Here is a 20,538-nt window from a genome sequence, read left to right on the forward strand (position 1 = left end):
TGTGTAGCCACCTATAGTTAAATCCTAGTTAAGAACCACTGGGTGCTCAGCAGTCCCTTCAACTTTCTAAGTCTCTGACTTAATTGGAAGAGCAGGAAAAAAAAAATGTGTGGGAACAGTGCCTCTCTGTGGGTTAGCATGGTACTTTACCCAGTCTCCTAAACACTCTAATAAATTGTCAAAAAAACACTTCTGAAAGGAAGATCATGCTTGATACTTCTAGTTAGACAAAATTTTTTCCCCTCACTACGAATAATTTAAAAATTCTTAACCTAGTCCACAGAGAAAATTTAATATTTTCACTTTCATTAAAGGAAACTGTAATAATCAAGTCTGTGGATAACAGCTGCTGACCACTTCTCCCCTAGGCGATCCGAAAAGATACCGCTTAAAGAGGACTTAGATGCAAAATTGAACCAGGGTGTGCTGGCAAATGCTTAACAACCAGCTCTCGGAGGGGAGGGGCTGATTGGTAGAATCTGCCAATTTCTGTGCTTGTGAATGCTTCCGTCATAGCTGATTTCAAGTTAACATGACATTACCGAATATGGTGTTGCAAAGAGATGTGCAGTAGCAAACCACTGTACAGTATTTCCACCGTACAGTAGGCATAAATAACCTCAAGAACATAGATAACAGTAAAATGTAGTAAAGTAATTAAGAAGGGATGAGGTTTGAGTACTCCCTTAAAAAGGGAATCATTTTAGATTTATGGACAAGTTGCAAAGGTGGTTCTTAGATACCCTTCACCAAGTTCCTCTTAATGTTAATATCTTACATAAATATGGTACATTTGTCAAAACTAAGAAATTAACATTGGCACATTAACTATTAACTAAACCACAGACTTTGAGTTTCACCAATTTTTCCACTAACGTCCTGTTCTGCTCCAGAACACTGCATTTAGATTACCTTTGTTTTCCATATAACTTATTTGTTAGTTTATATAATTTAATTTTTAATAATGTCTGCGTTTAACGACTGGTTCAGAAAGTTCCTGAAAATTTAACAATCAGCTCTCAGAAACTGGTATGAACCAGCTCCAGCACATCCCTGGGTTGATTCTGTAAGTCAAAAAGGATAGAATATCAACAATTTCATATGATACAACCTATAGATCATCAGAACCTCTAGGAGTGGATCTATAGATGATTCTTACATTCATCCAGGGTTCAGAACTTCTACAGAGATGAGGAAAATCAGGCTCAGGGCAGGAATTGACTTGCCCATGACCACAGGCCTGGGTGGTATCAGATCGAGACCCAACCCTGGTCTCCAGATTTCCTGTCTCACAACATACTGTCTCAAGTGGGTGGTTTGTGTAAGGGAAATGATGTCAAAACCTAGAGAGTTTGATTTATCTTCATCAGAGGAAATGACATTATTCTAAAAGCTTAGCCACCCTGAGGCCACAGATAACTGGAAAGAAAATTTAGATTAAGAATTCATGGTAACTTTGTACGTATGTGAAAAACCACTGAATTACACACTTCAAAAGGGTGAATTTTATGGTATGTGAATTATATCACAATTTTTAAAAATTTCAAATGAGAGACATTTTACAAAATACCTGACCAGTATGCCTCAAAACTGTCAAAGTCCTCAAAAACAAGGAAAGTCTAAGAAATTGTCACAACCCAGAGGAGCTAAGGAAACGTCACTACAAAATCTAATGTGGTATCCTGGGTGGGATCCTACAACAGAAAACAGACATTAGGGAAAAACTGAGGAAATCTGAATAAAATATAAACTTTAGTTAATAATAATAATATATCAATATTGGTTCATTAATTGTGACAAATGTGCTGTTCTAATGTAAAATGTTAATAACAGGGAAACTATGCATTGAGTACACAAAAATTTTCTGTCATATATTGACAATAACTCTATAAATCTAAAACTTTTATAAAATAAAAAGTTTATGAGAAACCATAAAGAATTCATGGAGGGAAACAATCTAGGGCAAGTCACCAACCCTCCCAAGATCTCGGTTTTTGTTTATAAATTTGGCTTTGATCTTTGGGATTCTTTTTTTTAAAAAAATATTTGTCTCACAAATGACTTTTATATATTTATTTATTGGCTGTGTTGGGTCTTCGTTTCTGTGCGAGGGCTCTCTCCAGTCGCGGCAAGCGGGGGCCACTCTTCATCGCGGTGCGCGGGCCTCTCACTGTCGCAGCCTCTCTTGTTGCGGAGCACAGGCTCCAGACGCACAGATTCAGTAGTTGTGGCTCACGGGCCTAGTTGCTCCGCGGCATGTGGGATCTTCCCAGACCAGGGCTCGAACCCGTGTCCCCTGCATTGGCAGGCAGATTCTCAACCACTGCACCACCAGGGAAGCCCGATCTTTGTGATTCTTACATGGGATAATCAATCTATGGATGTTAATGAATCTAAAAGGCAAGTTATTAAAAAATAAAACAAAAAACAGTCTTTCTAGGCATCAAAAACAGTTAAAGCCAAATTTTTTTCCTTGAAGATAAAACTCATGGTATTCATCGACTCCACGGGGCTAAACCAGCTATGCTTGAGAAACTTCCCACCAGAGTTCACTGACTCCGTGCATACCTTCAAATGCCAGTCTTGCCTGGCATCAGAATGATCTCAGTCACTTCAAAAGAAAAGGATATTAATAACTTGAAAGCTGAGCATTTGACCAAGACAGTGGGCAGCAGTAGTGGTTGATTTCGTGTTGTCTCTCCAAGTGTTAGTTAAAAATAAAAAAGCCCATGTCTCTTTCCAGGGTTTGACATCTTCCTTACCTTTGAAGACATGATGTTCTTAACCTCCTCGTCTGCTGCAGAGTGTGTCCCCGCGAGGTCTGGGTTACTGCTGCTCATCACTCGGGCCTGCATCAGCTTCGAACTCACAGCGGCAGCAGACGTGCGTCCGTATGTGTGGTAGCGAGGGTCCGGGAGGGAAGTGGGGCCACCTGCACCCCACCAGGTATAGACATGTCAACGGAAAGGGGATCAGAGTCACTTACTGGACTTGAGAAGGAACTGAGGAGGGATGGGGTAGGTAGTAGAGTGGAAACCCACTAGATTAGGTCTTGGAATTAGGGTCTTATTAGCAAATGCCGAGGGGAGGCCAGGGGGGCAATGTTTTGGTGGAAAGATAGGGTGTAAGGCAGTAGGGAGTGGTGAGGACTGTGGTAAACTGGAAACACATGCCTCATCCAAAGACAGGGGCTGCTCCTCGTCTCCAGCTTATTATTGCCATGGGGAAACAGCCCATGAGGTTCTGATTTCTCAAGACAAGCTCAAAATGTGGATATTTTTTATTTCTTAATATTTAAATGATGACAGCTTTATAAGTCTTGCATTTCTGAGATTTGAGAATCCAAGGAATCATCTGAATCTTATGTGAATCAGTATACACTGTATAGCAATGTTTCTCACCTTTAAGTATTTACATGTGTTCAAAGGTGATTATGTGAGTCTATGAATATTATGAGTATTTTTTAAAAACATTTAAAATTACAGGTTTACTTGAAATGAGGCTGCATGGACTAATAAATATGCCCAAGTTCCTTTGTTAGAGCCTGGAATTTTGTTAACTTATTGATGCTACTTTTTATATCATGCTGACCAGACGTTCTGGTTGATTATTACCTATGTAAATAATTAAAAAGAGTGGAGAAATGAATAATTATTTCAGAAGTTTAGTTTGGGGGAAATGAGAAAAGGGATTTATTTTTTCATAATGAAAAGTTTAGGGGCCACTGCTTACCACAGCTATCAAATATATATTATTTTCCTTATCATTATGATCCTAGAATCCTAGGCATCTGTTGTCACTTCTCCAGCTTTTAAAAGAAGGGATTCACAACTGAATCAGAAAGTACCGACTGGGTGAAGATCAGTGAGGGATTATCAAATAGGCAGAAAAAAAAGTGTTTAGAATATAAAAATAGGGAGGAAGGCAGATAGAAAGCAAGAGAGAAAAATCTAGACATGAACTTTTAATTTCAGCATTCATGTAAGTTTTGTTTATTCTGAAAGATAAAATTTAACTTTCGGGCTTTTAATTTTATTGTGAATTCTGTGGGGTGGGGGTGAGGGTACGCTGCCCGCCAGGCTCCCATACTCGGGGAGGGGGTGGGGAACAGGGGGACGTTACCTGACTTGGGTACGTCCCTCTGCGGCTCGGGCAGGCGGAAGACGTAGTGCACATAGGAGGCCAGCAGGCAGTTCCTCCCGTGCTGGTCCTTGCCCAGGCCCTTGCTGTTGTGCAGACTGTTGGCGGTGACCACCACAGACTCGAAGGCAAACTGGGAGAAGTTGGCTGAGGAACCAAGAGAAAAATGGGCGGCCCTGCAGTGAGTCCTTAATGAGCCTGAGATGGAACATTCTCTGGGGCAGTGACAAGGAGTCCTGACCACTGACCGGCTGAACCAGGCTGAAGCCCCTGGGGCAGGGTGAGTGGTTTTAGTAAGCTCCAGCATGCCAGCTCTGCTTACTGCAAAGGACTTCACATTTCCTCCTTCTGCCAGCACTGTGGGTTTTCAGGACAAAGATGTGAGCCTGTCCAGACATCCTCCCCTCTCTAAACCGTGCTGTAAACTGGTGCTACTCGGTGGGGTCTGTCCGGACATCATCAGTATCACCTAGACTCTTATTAGAAATGCAGAATCTCAGGCCCCACCCAGGACCGACTGAGTCAGAATCTGCATTTTAACAAGATGCCCAGGTCATTCTTACGCACACTATGGTTTGAGATGGGCTGTTGAACAATACAGATTCTTGGTGTACAGATTAATCTAAAAACGTATGTGTATCATGTCAGTCCCTGGACCTGTACAAACAATGCTTCACCGTGTACACTCTCTTGTTGAGGAGCTCCAAACCCTCCACAGTTTGGCTCCACCCTACTTATCCCACCTGGTACCCTCTTCTGCTCAAATTCAACTTCCTTAAAATAAGGCAATCTTTATACTGTCCCCATCACACGTCTGCTTCTCACTTCTGCAATATTGCTCGTGCTGCTGTCCTCACCTAGAAAGCCCTCCTTGCTCCCACCCACAAAATCATACTAACCTTTCGATGCTAAGCACCATCCCATCTCCTCAATGAAGCCTCTGACACCACTCAGTACAGGGCTTTAGTGACACCAAATCACAAAGTTCTTGGGCTGTTTCCAATGGGAAATTCTGTCTCTCTGATAGGCTGGAAGCAAAGTGCATTTCTCATGCTTTCTTCTCTCCCCACCATGCCTTCCATGGTGCCTGACACAGATAAGTTCTCAATAAATGCTTGGAGACTAAGTGCCTCCACCTATGCTGCCTGTCCCAACACCCTGGAGTCCCAAATATTGGCTCAAAATGTATGAATGAATGTTTCGTCTAGTGAACAAGTCTATATTCCATAGCTGGGGCCTACAAAGCAGTGCACCAAATATGTGGAGGGTGTAGAAGGAAATCCAGGGAGGGCACAGATAGGTGGCCACTCCACAGGAATCTAGCTGGAGAGGCAACAGCTACATGTGTGAAAAGTTAGCCGACAATGTAGGATGGCTTATCTGTGGAGCCACAGAAGACGCATCCCAGGATACACTGCAAACTGAGGGAGGGATTCAGAGGTCACGCTCTTCCCTAGCTCTGAAAGCTCCCCCATGTGTCCTAGGCTACAAGTTCATTTCTCCCTCCCCACCAGCTTACTCATATTCCATGGCCCTACAGTGTTATCTCCTTCTTTTCTGACACTCCCAGAAAAGTGGTTTTTGACACTTTTCTCTGAACTACTTTTTTTCTGATCCAGACACTCTGGTTCTCTGCTTTTGCCAGTCACTGCCCCCATTTTGGCTTCTTTCCCTCGAACCCCCCTTCAAAGCCATCTCAATTGCAGTCTTCTTCCTGGGGGGCCTTCCCCATCCTCCCGGATGGATGTCTTCACCATCCCCCCAACAGTATTTAGCTGTGTCCATTTGAGGACTTGTGTCCTGTGCCGCTGATCTTTGCTATATTTTATTGTAAGTCCTCTGAGGTTCAATATGCTCTTGATTATTATTGCAAAACCTACAACTGTAAGCACAGTACTGGCAGCATGGATGGTACCCAAAGATATCTGCTGGGCTGGCGAACACAGAATAATACAAGCTCAGCTGAAAATAGTGTCAAACAAAGATGCCCTACAGCAGCCAGTCTACCCCCGCAGGAGTTGGAAGAACCACTGGACCCAGGCCCTACATGACATTATTTCCAAAGGAAGTCTTACACGTTGTATTTAGTGTTCATTTGTTAAAAGTAAGCATTTAAGATGGGCGTTTGCTGCGTGCCGAGGGGAGTGGAGAATGGGGTGACTGTTCAGGAGTATGGGGTTTCATTTGAGGCTGACGAAAATGGTCTGGAATTAGATAGTAGTGACAGTTGCATTACCTCATGAATATACTAAAAACCACTGAATTGTACACTTTAGTGAATTTTATGGTATGTGCATTTTATCTCAATAAAAAAGGGATCACATTGAAATTCAATTTAGACAGTTCCTTTCCTTCCATTTAATATGGGTTGTCTTATTTCTTTAAAACATTGGATTCCCTTGTTGGTCAAGTCAACAAAAAATATCTTAGAGGTAAAAGAAAGCCATCAATTACTAGGAATGGAATTTAAAGGATTGGCTTCAGTCATTCAACACATTAATGTAAAAAAACCCCGATAATTTTAAGCATCCTATATTAATGTTTCTTTTTTTTAAACATCCAGGGAATCTCCAAAAACAAAAAAAAATAGCAGTGGACTTGGTTTCCCTTGGACTCACATCCTCAACAGAAAGATCACATTGGCCCTGCTCCTGAAACTTCTGGAAAATCGTGTTTCATAAAACATGGCACTGCCTGCCTCCTCCCAGGCGCCCAGGCCTCCTACCTGTCTGGCCAGCGATGACCATGGGCTGCACGAACAGCTGGAAGAGCTTGTCCAGCACCAGGTGCAGGAAGAGCACAAGGGGCTCCAGGCGGGAGGAGTTGAGGCAAATGATGCTGAGCTTCAGCTCGTGCTCCAGAGCCGCTTCACTGATCTTCTGGTCCAGCACGCGGATGGGGAAGGTCACCTGGCTTTCCAGGGAATGGCAGAGGGTGAAGAACTTCTCCAGGTGGTTGTCCTGGGAAGGCAGATGGCAGGCCTCATGGGTCTCATCCCCTCAACGCTCACCAGTGGATTCATAAACACAATCAAATAGCTCCTTCTAGGCAAAACCTCTTATCCAGTGTTTCAGAGCAGAAGTTCTAAGACACGGATGTTTCAGACCAGGTTATGAATTTCTTTGTAGAGTGTTGTGCACAAAATAGAACCTCTCAATAATTATTAGCTGAAGAAAAATTAATTTGGACTCTGACATGTTCTGTAAGCAGAAGCAAGGATACCAGGCAAACACACTGTCGAGATAGGGGTCTAAGCAGATGCAAAATTCAGACAGTGGCAGGAAAAGGAGGGAAAGTAGAACAACAACAACAAAAAATCTGGAAGAGAAATGGCAGAATTACAGAGGGAAATGAGACAGCAACAGCAGGAAAATGTTTAAATGAAGTCTCCCCACGAAACTTCTCAACCAACAGTGCAGGTGCCGAGCTGCTTCAACATTTTTATAAGGTCTTTCTATGAAAACAACAAATAAAACCTAACAGGCTTGCAATTCCCCACACAGAACTAAAAGGGTTTTTTGGTGTTGTTTTATCCAGGCACAAAGATTTTCACTGATCTTTTATTGAACTGTCCTTAGAAGTTTCTCTGCTGCACCCCATCTTCATTATTAGCCTGCTGTTCTGATTTAAACTTGACCTGGATACTCCTTACCTGGGTGTGAACAGAAGAAACAGCTTGCACTTCAATATTGAATACTCCCTTATGTCCTTCAGCCCATTTAATGGGAGGATTCTGCAAAGGGACTTTCTGTGTTAAAAGAAAACAAATTAGCAATTCAATTCCCTTTTCTCAGTACTAACAAGCAGAGTAAAGCAACTTGACAGCAGATGTCAGGGTTATACAAATATAAATCTCCCTGGAAAACTAATATAACTGGCCTTCGAGTTAGGAGCCCTGGGTTCAAGTTCAGTTTCACACCAAATTAATTATTTTCACTTCGACAGGTCAATGAAACTTTCTGGGCCTTCATTTTCTCATGCTGAAAGAAGGGGTTTGAATCGAGTTATCTATCTAATTTAAGCTTCCATCCAGCACTGGTAATCCTTGATTCTAGGAATTAAAATAAAGTAATATCCTAATGATTTCTCCATTAATCAGGAATGTCAGGACAAAGTGTAGAATATCTTTAGAAGACATGAAATTTTAATGCTTTTGAGTGACTACAGTTTTGTTCCCTTTTAACAAAATGTTTCCAAGTAGCCGTCCTTCTAGGCTCCTGCTTTAATTACTCAAAATGACTTTTATAATATTTATATATCAATAGCCCTGTAGTCCTCAGAGACCATTTCTTGCCTTAAAATCTCAAGAGAATTGTCATCCTACAGCACTGAGTAAGGAGGGCCTTGGCAGACCTGGCCATGTGAGTGTGGGTTTTGTGTCTCTTGCATTTTAATGGAAGGAAGCATACTGTACTTGCAAGGGTAGGATGTGTGCACGGGGTGGGGACCTTTGGAACTATCTCAGACAGAGTTACAAACTGGGGCCCAAAGCTGGATCCAGCCCACAGACAGGTGCTGTTTGGCCCAGTGTTAGAAACTGTTGAATTAGTTGCCAAACATTTGAATGTCAGAAAACTTCACATGAAAGCCTGCTTTACTATTGTATTTTGAGAATCTGAAGGTATGAAGACATTGGTCTTGCATCCCAGCGTGGCACCAATGTGCAGAGCAGAGGAGTAGCTATGATCTTAGGTGGGAAGACAGTCTCCAGCGTGAACAAATTCCACCAGGACCTTGCACTCATTATTAATGAGTCCGACCTGTGGGGTCACTGGAGTTTGCAGTAATCTAAAGCAACACTGACCACTAAAAATATAATGTGAGCCATCTATGTCATTTAAAATTTTCTAGTAGCCACATTAAAAATTTTTTAATGTGATAAAAATTTTAATACTATGTTTCATTGAACCCAATATAGCCTAAAGATTATTGTTTCAACATGTAATCAATATAGAAAATTATGAATAAGATATTTTACATTTTTTTTTTTCTGCTACTAAGTCTTCGAAACCCAGTTTGTGTTTTATACTTATAGTACATCTCAGTTTGGACTAGCCACATTTTAAATTGCCTCATGTGGCTAGTGGCAACTATATTGGACAGGGTAGGCCTAAAGAATATTAGGAGAAGCTGAGGGCATATTGATAAAGATAGCTTAGGGCAAGTAAGAAAAAGGAACTAATATTTACTTAAGCATCGAGTTTGTTGCTTGATATGTATTATCTCATTCAATGTTCACAGCAACCTTGTAGGCAGGTCTGGGCTAGGTTTCATCTTTGAGACTCAGAGAGGGTAAGCAATTCACCCATGTTCACATGGCTAGGGCATGGCAGAATCTGGATTTTGGATCAAGATTTATTTGTCTCCAAAGCCAGGTTTGTTTGGCAGCATTAAGAAGATAATTGAGGGGCTTCCCTGGTGGCGCAGTGGTTGAGAATCTGCCTGCTAATGCAGGGGACACGGGTTCGAGCCCTGGTCTGGGAAGATCCCACATGCCGTGGAGCAACTGGGCCCGTGAGCCACAACTACTGAGCCTGCGCGTCTGGAGCCTGTGCTCCGCAACAAGAGAGGCCGCGATAGTGAGAGGCCCGCGCACCGCGATGAAGAGTGGCCCCCGCTTGCCGCAACTACAGAAAGCCCTCGCACAGAAACGAAGACCCAACACAGCCAAAAATAAGTATATTAAAAAAAAAAAAAAAACAAAAAAAAAGAAGATAATTGGGTGTTCTAGGAAATTAGAATGTGCAGCTTGATGTTGAAAAGGTGGTTTTGAGGGCTTCAGCAAGGGGCTGTGTGTCCAAATCATAAAAAGTAATCAGGGAGTATCTGTGAACATACTCAAAAACCATTTAGGTGGTTTTGAGGAGAATAGTTTTGATCTAAATTCAGGCATATGCCTGTGGCCCAGGGCAAAGGAAGCTTCTCTCTCCAGGGGAAAAAAAAAAAAAAGGAAATAGAAAATGGAATAGCCTGGGGAGTGGGGGTGGGTAGTCAGAGTAGGAAAGAAAGTTGACTATAAAATTTGGAACAAAATTCAAATTCCTGGGAAATTCAACTTGAAATATGCAAGGAAAACAAAAGAGATGACGGGGGACCTATAGATTAAGAGCCTTAAAAGACATGTCAAGCAATAGCAATGTATGGAGCTTATTTGGATCCTGATACGCAACAAACAACTGTAAAAAAAAAAAATGACATTAATGAGATAATTGGAAATTTGATCACTGGATATATGAAGATATTAAGGAACTATTATTAATGTTTAAGGTGTGACAATGGTATTGTGATGGTTAAAAAAGGAGCCCTTATCTTTTCAGATAAAACACTGAACTATTTATAAATGAAATGATATGATGTCTGGTATTTGCTTAAAATAAATCTTATTGATGTAAACCTACACCAACCAGACTGAGAAGCATGAGAGCTGCTGCTGGTGCAATCAGAACGGAGGCTTCACTGGGCTCCCTTTAAACTGGTGGACTGCAGCAGAATGTATGGGCAAAAAGGTGGGACAGGAAATGGGAGGAGAGAAAGAGTATTGACATTGGGCTCTTTAGAGGAATAAAAGCCCCAATATCCACCTGGAGGCTGTGACAATTGACCCAGAGGAGAAACCAATGGAATCTGGCATGGGAACCTTTTGTAAGGATGGGAGGTGAGAGCAGTTGTTATCACAGGTGAGCTCTATTTGCCTTCCTTTTTAAAATACCCCATTCTGTAAACCCCTTTGTTATAGATAATACAAGGTAATGCTGCCTGGGTATGGGTTGTATTTACCAAACATTCTGAATTGGTGATAATCTAAATGAATGAGGTCTTAAAACCAGTTATTTCTCCCATCCTATCAGAACCACGTGCTCTCAGAAAACACCCTGTGCTGACAGATGACTGCTCCCCAAAACATGCTGAGCATCCTTGGTCATGTATAAAGGAATGGGAAGCGGGTCTGGAAAGGTGGTCCAAGACCATGGCTGGACAGGAAACAGGTGATGGCCAGCCTGCTGGTTACCTCTGCAGAATGCATAGAGTAGTTGGGTGGCAGCTTTTCCAAGGCAACTGGGAGACAGTAGGAGCCAGTTTGAAGACGTTCATTTAAGAGAATTGGCAGCCACTGAAATAGATGATGTAAAGAATAAAATGGTTATTTATTACAGCATATAATTCTGGCAATTTATCTAGCTCACAAAAATCAAATGCAACTGAACGATGATTAGATATTGACCAGAGCTCTTTTGGGCAGTAATTTCTGTCAAGTTCTTTAGATTTTAAATTCCCTGAGAGCTCCTGAGACGGTAATATCAATGATTCACTGCTTTCAGAGCCAAAGTAGTAGCATTTTTCTTTATAGCCAATGTGTGTGTATATTTGGAAAACACCAATGTTTATTTTACCTTTTATATATTTTAAAGAAATAACTTTTTCCCCTTGGGGAAAAAAGAGCTATTTTTATATGTGAAGCATATATATAAAATTTGGAAATAATGGACACTGTAATGCTTTTTCTACAAATGAGTATTCTTTCAATATCTCTCACCCACTACCTTTCATTCCTGAAATTGTCATTTGCTAAGTCAAGTCATGTCTGCTCTTTGCTGTAATCTGGTTTGGCACATTTTGCTACTTCTGACAGGAAAAAAGCAAGTGAATAGAATTTAGTTGTTTATCTCTGCAGGAACCTTGGATGCACCAACAACTGCAGAGTGAATCTGCAAGTTGAAAACAACTCACTGAATATCCCAGGAGACTTTCTACGGAGTTTCCTTGCTTCTGCTGACAGCTGATATGGTAGAAGGTGAACAGGAGGTGGTGATTTACTGTGAGCTTAGCAGGGAGCTTAATTTTCACTTCTTCGTAGAAGTCAGGAGACCTGTTTCAAAAGCACATTATACACAAATAACTTTTAGCAAGAATGATGGCTTCTCTGACTATAAATTGCCACAGACCCTTTGCCCCTCAGAATTCGCCTGCTTGGTGTTTTACTTTTCATTTTACATCAGTCTCCTCCTAAGCTTAAAGTCCTGAGACCAAGCTTATGTCACTGGATACACTTCACTTACATAAGGCTGCTCACAAACGAAAAGCTTTGCCAGAAAAAAAAATCCCTGCACACAATGCAAAAATGCAACAACTTAATTTGGACAGAGGATGAGGTTTGGAGTCTTGCTGTGACCTCCTTTTCTATCTCTACCCCAAGAACAGGGACTGGTGCTCAGCCGGCACTCATCAAAGGATTTGGGGGAAACAAATGAAGGATGCAGGAAGGAAAGGGAATCTGATTTTACTGAATTATGATGTCCCAGGCAGTTTACTAAGCGCTTCACATACATTACTCATTTAATCCTCATTCCAGTCCAAGAGGGTGGGTTCAGAGAAGTATTCAATACTTAAATGGGCCAAGGTTATCAGGCTGGGATCAAACCCAAGTTTGTCTGACCCTATACAGATGTCCTACCTGGAAATGTGAATAACAGTTTAGACGTTATTCTCTGACTCAATTTACCCACATAAAAATGAGTGTTTCATTTCTCCTTTGGTCAACTTAAATCTTCTTAAAGTAGGTAGTGGTGCAGGTATGGATAGAAGACAAAGAGACAGACCAAGGAGGGCTGGATTTTGTTTCTGGCCCCTCCAGTATCTCAAAGCAAGGCAAGAAATTTATTTCTTTATGGAACACCATAAGACCTCTCTATATCACACTAGAGTAGAAGGCTCCAGAAAACTCAAAACAATATTAGGTTCTTGAAGATATGTTCTTCTCCCAATCACAGTTAATGGCAAAAATTGTGGTTCTCCAACATAGAACCAGGGAACTGGCATGGATTTCCTCTGTCCCTTAGTCCCTGAATTATAAATACTGGTACAAGGAATCACCTAGGGGATTCAGAAAAGCCAGGAGATAATAAAACAATCTTGGCATATGTTTTGAACTCTGAAATATACTTACTTGTTGTGGTATGTAACAGCCGTGTAAACTTCCTGCAGAAATTCAGGCCCATTGGATCTTCCAAAGATGACCTGTTCACCAGTATAAAAAGGGCCAAATTAACGGTGATATTTGGTTAAGTCAAATCAACGATCATCAGCCCAGTAGGAGGTTCTGGTCTCATAGAGCTGCATTTTGTAAATTAAGAGTGCTGAGTTCTACAAGTGGCCCAACTGATGCAGAAGAACTGGTTATGAAGGGTAAACTGAGACCCCAGTGGCTACATCAGTGACCAAGGGCCATAGGCTTGGGAGACTAGAAAACCAGTGCTCTCTCCATCTGCCTCTTCACCTAGAGGTCTATACTACAGGGCAACGTTACAGAGTTTTGCCCTCCGTGAGAGATCCCTGGTCGAGGCTCTTTTGCCTGGTCACTTGGGTCATCAGGACCATCACTGGCCACACGTTTATGGTATTTAGAAAAAGACACCTCTTTGGGCCTGGGTCAGCCCTAAAGGCACATGACTTCACAAGTGGACTCACCTTTGGGTAAATAAAAAAAGAGCCCTTCCTACTAGATGCACTAATGCCCATGCCAGGTCCCAGGGCTTGGTGAGTGGTGAACAGGCTGGAGTTTGGCCCCCACTCATCCCTGGCTGGGTACCTTGGCTATCACCAGGATCTGCACAGCTGTACCTGGCAGCCCTGATGGATTTGCCAGGGGCGAGAGTGGGGAGAACCAGGAGAGTCTTCCTCTAGGACTTCTTTCCCACAACCATTGCAAAAGGTTACCTTGCATTGGGAAGGTAGGTGGGACATTAAAAAGATGGTTTTTTAAAAAAAGTGGATATTTGAAGAATGGAAGCACTGGAAAAATGTGACTTCAGTAGAAAGGTATATTATCTGAATTCTACAGCTTAAATAAAATAGTAATAGCTAACCACCATCTCGTTTGTTGGCAGATGGTTAAAAAAATACAAATTCTGGCATTTTGGGTTCCTTAGGGAACACTGCATTATGTATTTACTATTTGATTTACATTTTACCTCAGGATGAAGATCCATTCCTAGAAGGTGTTGAGATGGTGTATGTTTATTATTACTAGGCAGTACTTTCTATTATATTTATCTCTAGGTGTGGACTGGGGTTTAGGTAGATGTGTACCGCAGTGCACATCTGAAAGTACGGCAAGCATGGCTGACACCTTGGGCCTGTCTTTCTACTTCTTATGCTGTTAGGGTGGCATGGAAAGAATTCATGATATTTTTCAGTCTTCTAAAATGATCTGCATTTCTAAATTTCACAGCTCACTGTGGAATAAGTTGGGAAAGAGACTTTTGATTTAGGCTGACCCTGCTTCCCCATCAGTATCCTGGGAGCAATACGGGACCAGCCACAAAGGCCCCTGCACATCATCAGTGGTACTGGCCTGAATCAACGCACACGCTACGCTGATCAGCCCTTGATTTTGTCTGTGTGAACCAGCAAGGGAAGTTCAGCCCACCCTGGTTCGAGGCAAATGTTGATTTCCCTCATTACCGGCATAGCATTGCTGACATCCTCTCCACACATAAACTGGATCTTGATTGTGATGTTCCGGGCAGATGCTAGTTTGTTAGCAAAGTTCAGCCTCTGTGGGTAGACATAGAGAAGGTTTCTGGAAAACAAAAGATGAGGAACCAATCAGTAAGGTCTAGAGTTTCTTTTAACCAAGTTCTTCAGGGAATGCTAAAGCCTGCGCTCATGAGATGATTGTTCTGAAGGAGTTTTTGCTTTCAGAAGTGAATTACTTTTGGAGAGTGAGTTACTGTTGATTCTTCCTCTTCAGCTGCAGTGATCTGATAATAACCAACATTGTTCTCTGTTTTGCTACACAGACAGAGGTGCCTGCTGCAGCTGAGAAAGTCTTGGAATGTCTTGGAATGTGCAAATCTGCCTAGAGGTAACTATATGTCTGATACAAAGTTAAGAAGGCAAAACGTTCAGTTCATTTTAAACAAAACTCATGGCCATAGACAATGGCCTAATTTCAGTTCTCCTCCTTCTCCTTTCTAATGTTATGTAGTAGTTCAATTTTTTTTTTTTTTAATCTTAGTTTGGCCACTCTGCGCGGCATGCAGGATCTTAGTTCCCCGACCAGGGATCGAACCTGCGCCCCCTGCGGTGGGAGTGCAGAGTCTTAACCAGTGGACCACCAGGGAAGTCCCAGTAGTTTCCATTTTTTATTGGCATGACTTTCTGTATTGGTTTAACTTTCTTTTTTTGGCTGCCTTGGGTCTTAGTTGTGGCATGCGGGATCTTTTGTTGTGACGTGCCAGCTCTTCGTTGCGGCACATGGGCTTCTCTCTAGTTGTGGCGTGCGGATTTTCTCTCTCTAGTTGAGGTGCACGGGCTCAGTAGTTGTGTCACGCGGGCTGTGTCCCACGTCATGTGGGATCTTAGTTCCCCGACCAGGGATCGAACCTGCGTCCCCTGCATTGGAAGGCGGATTCTTTACCACTGTACCACCAGGGAAGTCCCTTTCTTTTCTTACATAAGATGACAGTTCAAACTTCCAAGCCCAATTAGCTACGTAACATAATACAGAACTATGAATAATACATCCATCCATTCAAAAACTATAGGACAAGTACCAGGCTGACTATAATTTTGTATATTTTTTCTTTCTGTTTGCAATATTACTACTATAATCCACTAAAAGGTAAGCTCCATGAAGGCAGGGATTTTTATCTGATGTTTTTGATTCACTGATGTATCTTCAGCAGCTAGAACAGTGCCTGGGACATAGTAGGTGCTAAAAAAAATACTTGTTGAATAAAAGAATGAATGTATATACTTTCAATCATATTCCTGACTTAAAGAAACAATAGTGATACTAATATTTATAAGGTACTTATCCTAAGTTGGGCAATGTTTCAAATACTTCATATTTATTAGTTTGTTTAATTCTCATAATTATTCTATAGGTAGATACTATTTTGATGGCATCATCCCCACATCACAAATGAGGGAAAAAATGACATACAGTTAGTGAATGGCAATCAAGAATTAAAGTCAGGCACTCTGGTTCCAGAGCCATGCTCTTAACCTTATCTAAGCTATATCCCCTCAGATAAGACTGCCATTAAATAAAAGAATAACAATGGCCTTTTCAGACTATGTTATTCATGACATGTCTCAGAGGCAAGCTTGCCTTAATTCTCTGGATCTTATTAGCAGTTGAGTGTCAACAGTACACCAAAGGCTGACTCAACTGTGTCATGTTCTCTGGGAAAATGTCTTGTCTTCCTCACCCTTGGTCCACTATTCTAACTCCTAGGTAACACATTCTCCCCAAATGGACACATTCTTGCCCCAAAGGCTTCAAGATGACAAAACAGCCTTTGTGTCAACTAGACACCAGGAGAGCAGTGACCAAGAAGGAGGGCCAGGTGACCAGATTTTCCCTCTGTGAATATAGGCTCTCATAATACTTTACAAGGATTTGCATATTAACTGCTACCAGGGTTTCAGCCTCAGCACTACTGACATTTTGGACCGGACAATTCTTTGTTGAGGGGCTGTCCTGTGCATTGTAGGATGTTCAGCAGCATCCCTGGCCTCTACCCACTAGATGTTAGTAGTATCTCCCCTCTACTCAGTTGTGACAACTAAAAATGCCTCCAGATATTGCCAGATATCCCCAGGTGGGGCAAAGTCACCCCCATCTGAGAACCACTGAGCTATACATGTGAATTTTGCATTATGGATCTATACAAGTACACCTGGCAAATTTCCTATCTTTAATAGATGTAGTCAGTGCCACCTACTGGGTTCATACTCACATGTAAGGTTTGTTCCATTGGAAAAGGGTAAAGTCAATACTCAAGTACAAGGTAGGAGAAGAAAAATTTTAAAGTCTGATTTATGAAGTCTGGGGTAGTCAGGAACTGAAAAACCAAAAGGGAAAGACCAGGCTGACTAACTCTAACCTCTGCATCGTCATAACCAGAATGATCCTCCATCCTGTGTGTGTGCATGTGTGTATGTGCGTGCGTGTAGGCAAATGGTCTTTCTGGACCAGTATTTGCATAAATCCATGAATCTACCCCATGGATCTTCCTTGCTACAACAATATCAAGAGTGACAACACTAATAACCACAACCCTGGACAAGTCCCAACGAATGGCCTAGTGGACCTGCATCTGATGGTCATGCAGATGAGAAACTGAGGCCCTGAGAGCTGAAGTAACAGTTCACTCCGTGAATTAGCCACCAGTTGGGCACAGCGTCCAGTTCAGTGCTGTTCTGACTCTACAACATGGATGTCTCAGTGCCGCTTTCCAAATCTTTCTCTGTCACACTGAGGGACCCCAACCTCAATGCAGGCAGATAGAGTTGAACCTCAGATGCTGTCAGGAGAGGCCATGGATGTAGTAACAATGGCAGAAGGCAGTTCACGGTTGGGATGTGGGGATCTGTGTGGGGTATACTCCCCTCTCTGCATGAGAGAGGCTGCATGCAGAGAGGGGAGTATAATGGCTGCATGATCTTCCATATTATGAGGGTGCCATTAATGTATACAGTCTCCAAAAATAAGCACTAAGATTTTTTCCTTTTTTGTCAGTTACGAAGCTGGGATGAACACTTTCTCTGTCTTGCCCCTCTGCAATGCAGTATACTTCTGGGAGAATCCCTTTTAGTTCTATATAGTTCAGTTTCTTCATCTTTGAGTTAATTGAAAAGACACCAATCAACCTTTCTTTATGCTGTGCTTGAAGAAATAACGAGCAAGAGTTTGTAAAAATGCTTTGAAGTAGCTAGATGAAAGGGTCTGTGTAGATCACAATGGTAGTAGCCCTGCCAGAATGGATAAGCAAGTCAGCTGTCATCACACTCCTCTCCTACATCCCAACACAGGGGCACCACCTACCTATCCCACACATCCCCCAACACCGGTCAGCAATTTTGCACACGGCTTCCAAAGGGTTTGCTGACCCCTTATATTCAAACATCATCACCACGGGCATACAGTGTTCTGCCTGTACTGAATGCACTTTCCACAGAGTACAGAGCAGGAAGGAAACATCAAGAGAATTTAGTACAACATCCCTTTTTGCAGGCTACAAGCCGACTCCCAGAGACATTAAATGACTTTGCTTAAGAATTTTTTTAAGAAGATGCCTTTCCCAAGGATCATCATAGTTCTTACAGGCAAGAATGCCAAGTGATATGTTTTGTTAAATCTGTATGATTTTTAAGAAATGAATATAAGAAAATAATAGTGTTTTCTCTTGGAAGGGAAGATCTACCGGCAGGGTCAGTGATACACAGAGCCTCAACCAGATAAGAGTAATGATCAACAAACTGATAAACAGCCTCATACGTTTATATATGGTAAATTAAGTGTCATATTAGCTAGAGAAAAATCCTAAGAATTATATTATCTAATGATTTTTGAGAAGCTCACCCGTAACTGAAACAGGAATCCTTTGTTAAAGCAAAGTTATTTTGAAAGTTTCTCCAGTGTAAGTGGAGGTCCAGTGTAAGTGCAGATCATTTAGTATAATCTCATCTTTCCCCAAATACAGGCAAAAATGCTTCTCTTCAGTCATATGCATCACAACATAGAACAGGACATTTGGTATTCATCAACAATTTTCTTTCCAAAGCCACTTCAGATGGCTTCTCTTGATTATAAACTATTTTAGAAATTTTAAATTCTTTCCACTGACTCAGCAACAACCCCTCAACTTATTTTCAAACTGCTGGGATTGAGCAGCTCCAGGAAGTTAGAGGTTAACTTGTAGAATTTGGTCATTATTAGATCCAATTGTTGACCAAGCTCTCTCCGCTCTTTACTGTTTTGGGACTATCCTCTATTTCTTTTGCTGCAAACAGGTTAACTCAAGGGACCTTGAAATCTTTCACAGCCGTAATGCCAAAAACATCAGCTTGGCTTCTCCTCACTTTACACTATTCTTTATCCAGTGCAAGGAAACAAAGAGAAAAGCTGCCCTACAAAACAGAAAGACAACCTACGGAATGGAAGAAAATCTTTGCAAACAATACAACTGATAAGGGAATTATCTCCAAAATATACAAACAGCTCATACAACTCAACATCACAAAAAACAACAACCCAATCAAAAAATGGGCAGAAGATCTAAATAGACACTTCTCCAAAGAAGACATACAGATGGCCAATAGGCCTATGAAAAGATGCTCCAAGTCGCTAATCATTAGGGAAATGCAAATCAAAACTACAATGAGGTATCACCTCACCCCGGTCAGAATGGTCATCATCAAAAATTTACAAATAACAAATGCTGGAAGGGGTGTGGAGAAAAAGGAACCCTCCTATACTGTTAGTAGGAATGTAAATTGGTACAGCCACTGTAGAGAACACCACGGAAGTTCTTTAAAAATCTAAAAAGGGAGCTATCATATGATCCTGCAATCCCACTCCTGGGCAAGTATCTGGAGAAAACCATAATTCAAAAAGATAAATGCACCCCAATGTTCAATGCAGCACTACTTACAATAGCCAAGACATGGAAGCAACCTAAATGTCCATCGACAGATGAATGGATAAAAATGTGGGGTATATATATTATATACATATATATGTATGTATGGAATGGAATACTACTCAGCCATTAAAAAAAGAATGAAATAATGCCATTTGAAGCAACATGGATGGACCTAGACATTATCATACTAAGTGAAGTAAGCTAGACAAAGATAAATATCATGATACCGCTTATATGTGCAATCTAAAAAAAAAAAAAAGATACAAATGAACTTATTTCCAAAACAGAAAGAGACTCACAGACCTAGAAAACAAACTTATGGTTACTAAAGAGGAAAGGGGGATTGGGGGGAGGGATAAATTAGGAGGTTGGGATTAACATATACACACTACTATATATATAATATATATTATATATAATATATATTATGTATATATACATTTCAGATTATCTTCCCTTATAGGTATATATATTATATATATAATATATATACATATATATGTGTAGGTATAACTGAATTGCTGTACACCTGAAACTAACACGATATTGTAAATCAACTATACTTCAATTTAAAAGAAGTGTGAGTATACACATTAATAAAAACATTGCTGACCAAAAAAAAAAAAAAGCTGCCCTGTCATAGGTTCAGTGTTCTCCCCCAGAGGCTTCTCCAGCTCGGAGTGGAGCTCAAGGAGCAAGTAAGCTAGAGCAAAAAGCATCCTGGCCACCTGATTAAACAACTGTATGCTCTGAACACCTCTTTAGCTGAGCTTCTAACACAACTCAGCCAGCAGGAGAGGATGAAAGGAGGCCTTGAGAGGAGAGCTGAGCAGCCCCAGCCCGACAAGAGGACAGAAGGCCTCCACTGGCTGGTTGCAGGGATGAAGCCCAGGGAGAAATTCAACGAGAAGCTGAAATCGCTAGAGCAGAAGCTGCGGGAAGCTGTGTTATTCAAGGCAGGTGG

The 20,538-nt window shown here is 41.5% G+C and overlaps 1 protein-coding gene across 2 annotated transcripts in view; it reads right to left on the reverse strand.

The window, feature by feature from the left end:
- The window catches only part of DOCK8 (dedicator of cytokinesis 8), a 222,933-nt gene that overhangs the window by 73,133 nt on the left and 129,262 nt on the right, over positions 1-20,538 (reverse strand). For both annotated transcript variants that reach the window (XM_059924847.1, XM_059924848.1), the window contains exons 15-22: positions 14,602-14,719; positions 13,085-13,155; positions 11,869-12,007; positions 11,150-11,251; positions 7,793-7,888; positions 6,866-7,100; positions 4,123-4,287; positions 2,763-2,932 (exon numbers count right to left, since the gene is read on the reverse strand). In XM_059924847.1, coding sequence (XP_059780830.1) covers positions 2,763-2,932; positions 4,123-4,287; positions 6,866-7,100; positions 7,793-7,888; positions 11,150-11,251; positions 11,869-12,007; positions 13,085-13,155; positions 14,602-14,719 — 1,096 coding nt within the window. The remainder of the gene's footprint in view (positions 1-2,762; positions 2,933-4,122; positions 4,288-6,865; positions 7,101-7,792; positions 7,889-11,149; positions 11,252-11,868; positions 12,008-13,084; positions 13,156-14,601; positions 14,720-20,538) is intronic.

The sequence above is a fragment of the Balaenoptera ricei genome, chromosome 6 (genome assembly GCF_028023285.1).
Source record: "Balaenoptera ricei isolate mBalRic1 chromosome 6, mBalRic1.hap2, whole genome shotgun sequence".
In the NCBI taxonomy this organism is placed as follows: Eukaryota; Metazoa; Chordata; class Mammalia; order Artiodactyla; family Balaenopteridae; genus Balaenoptera; species Balaenoptera ricei.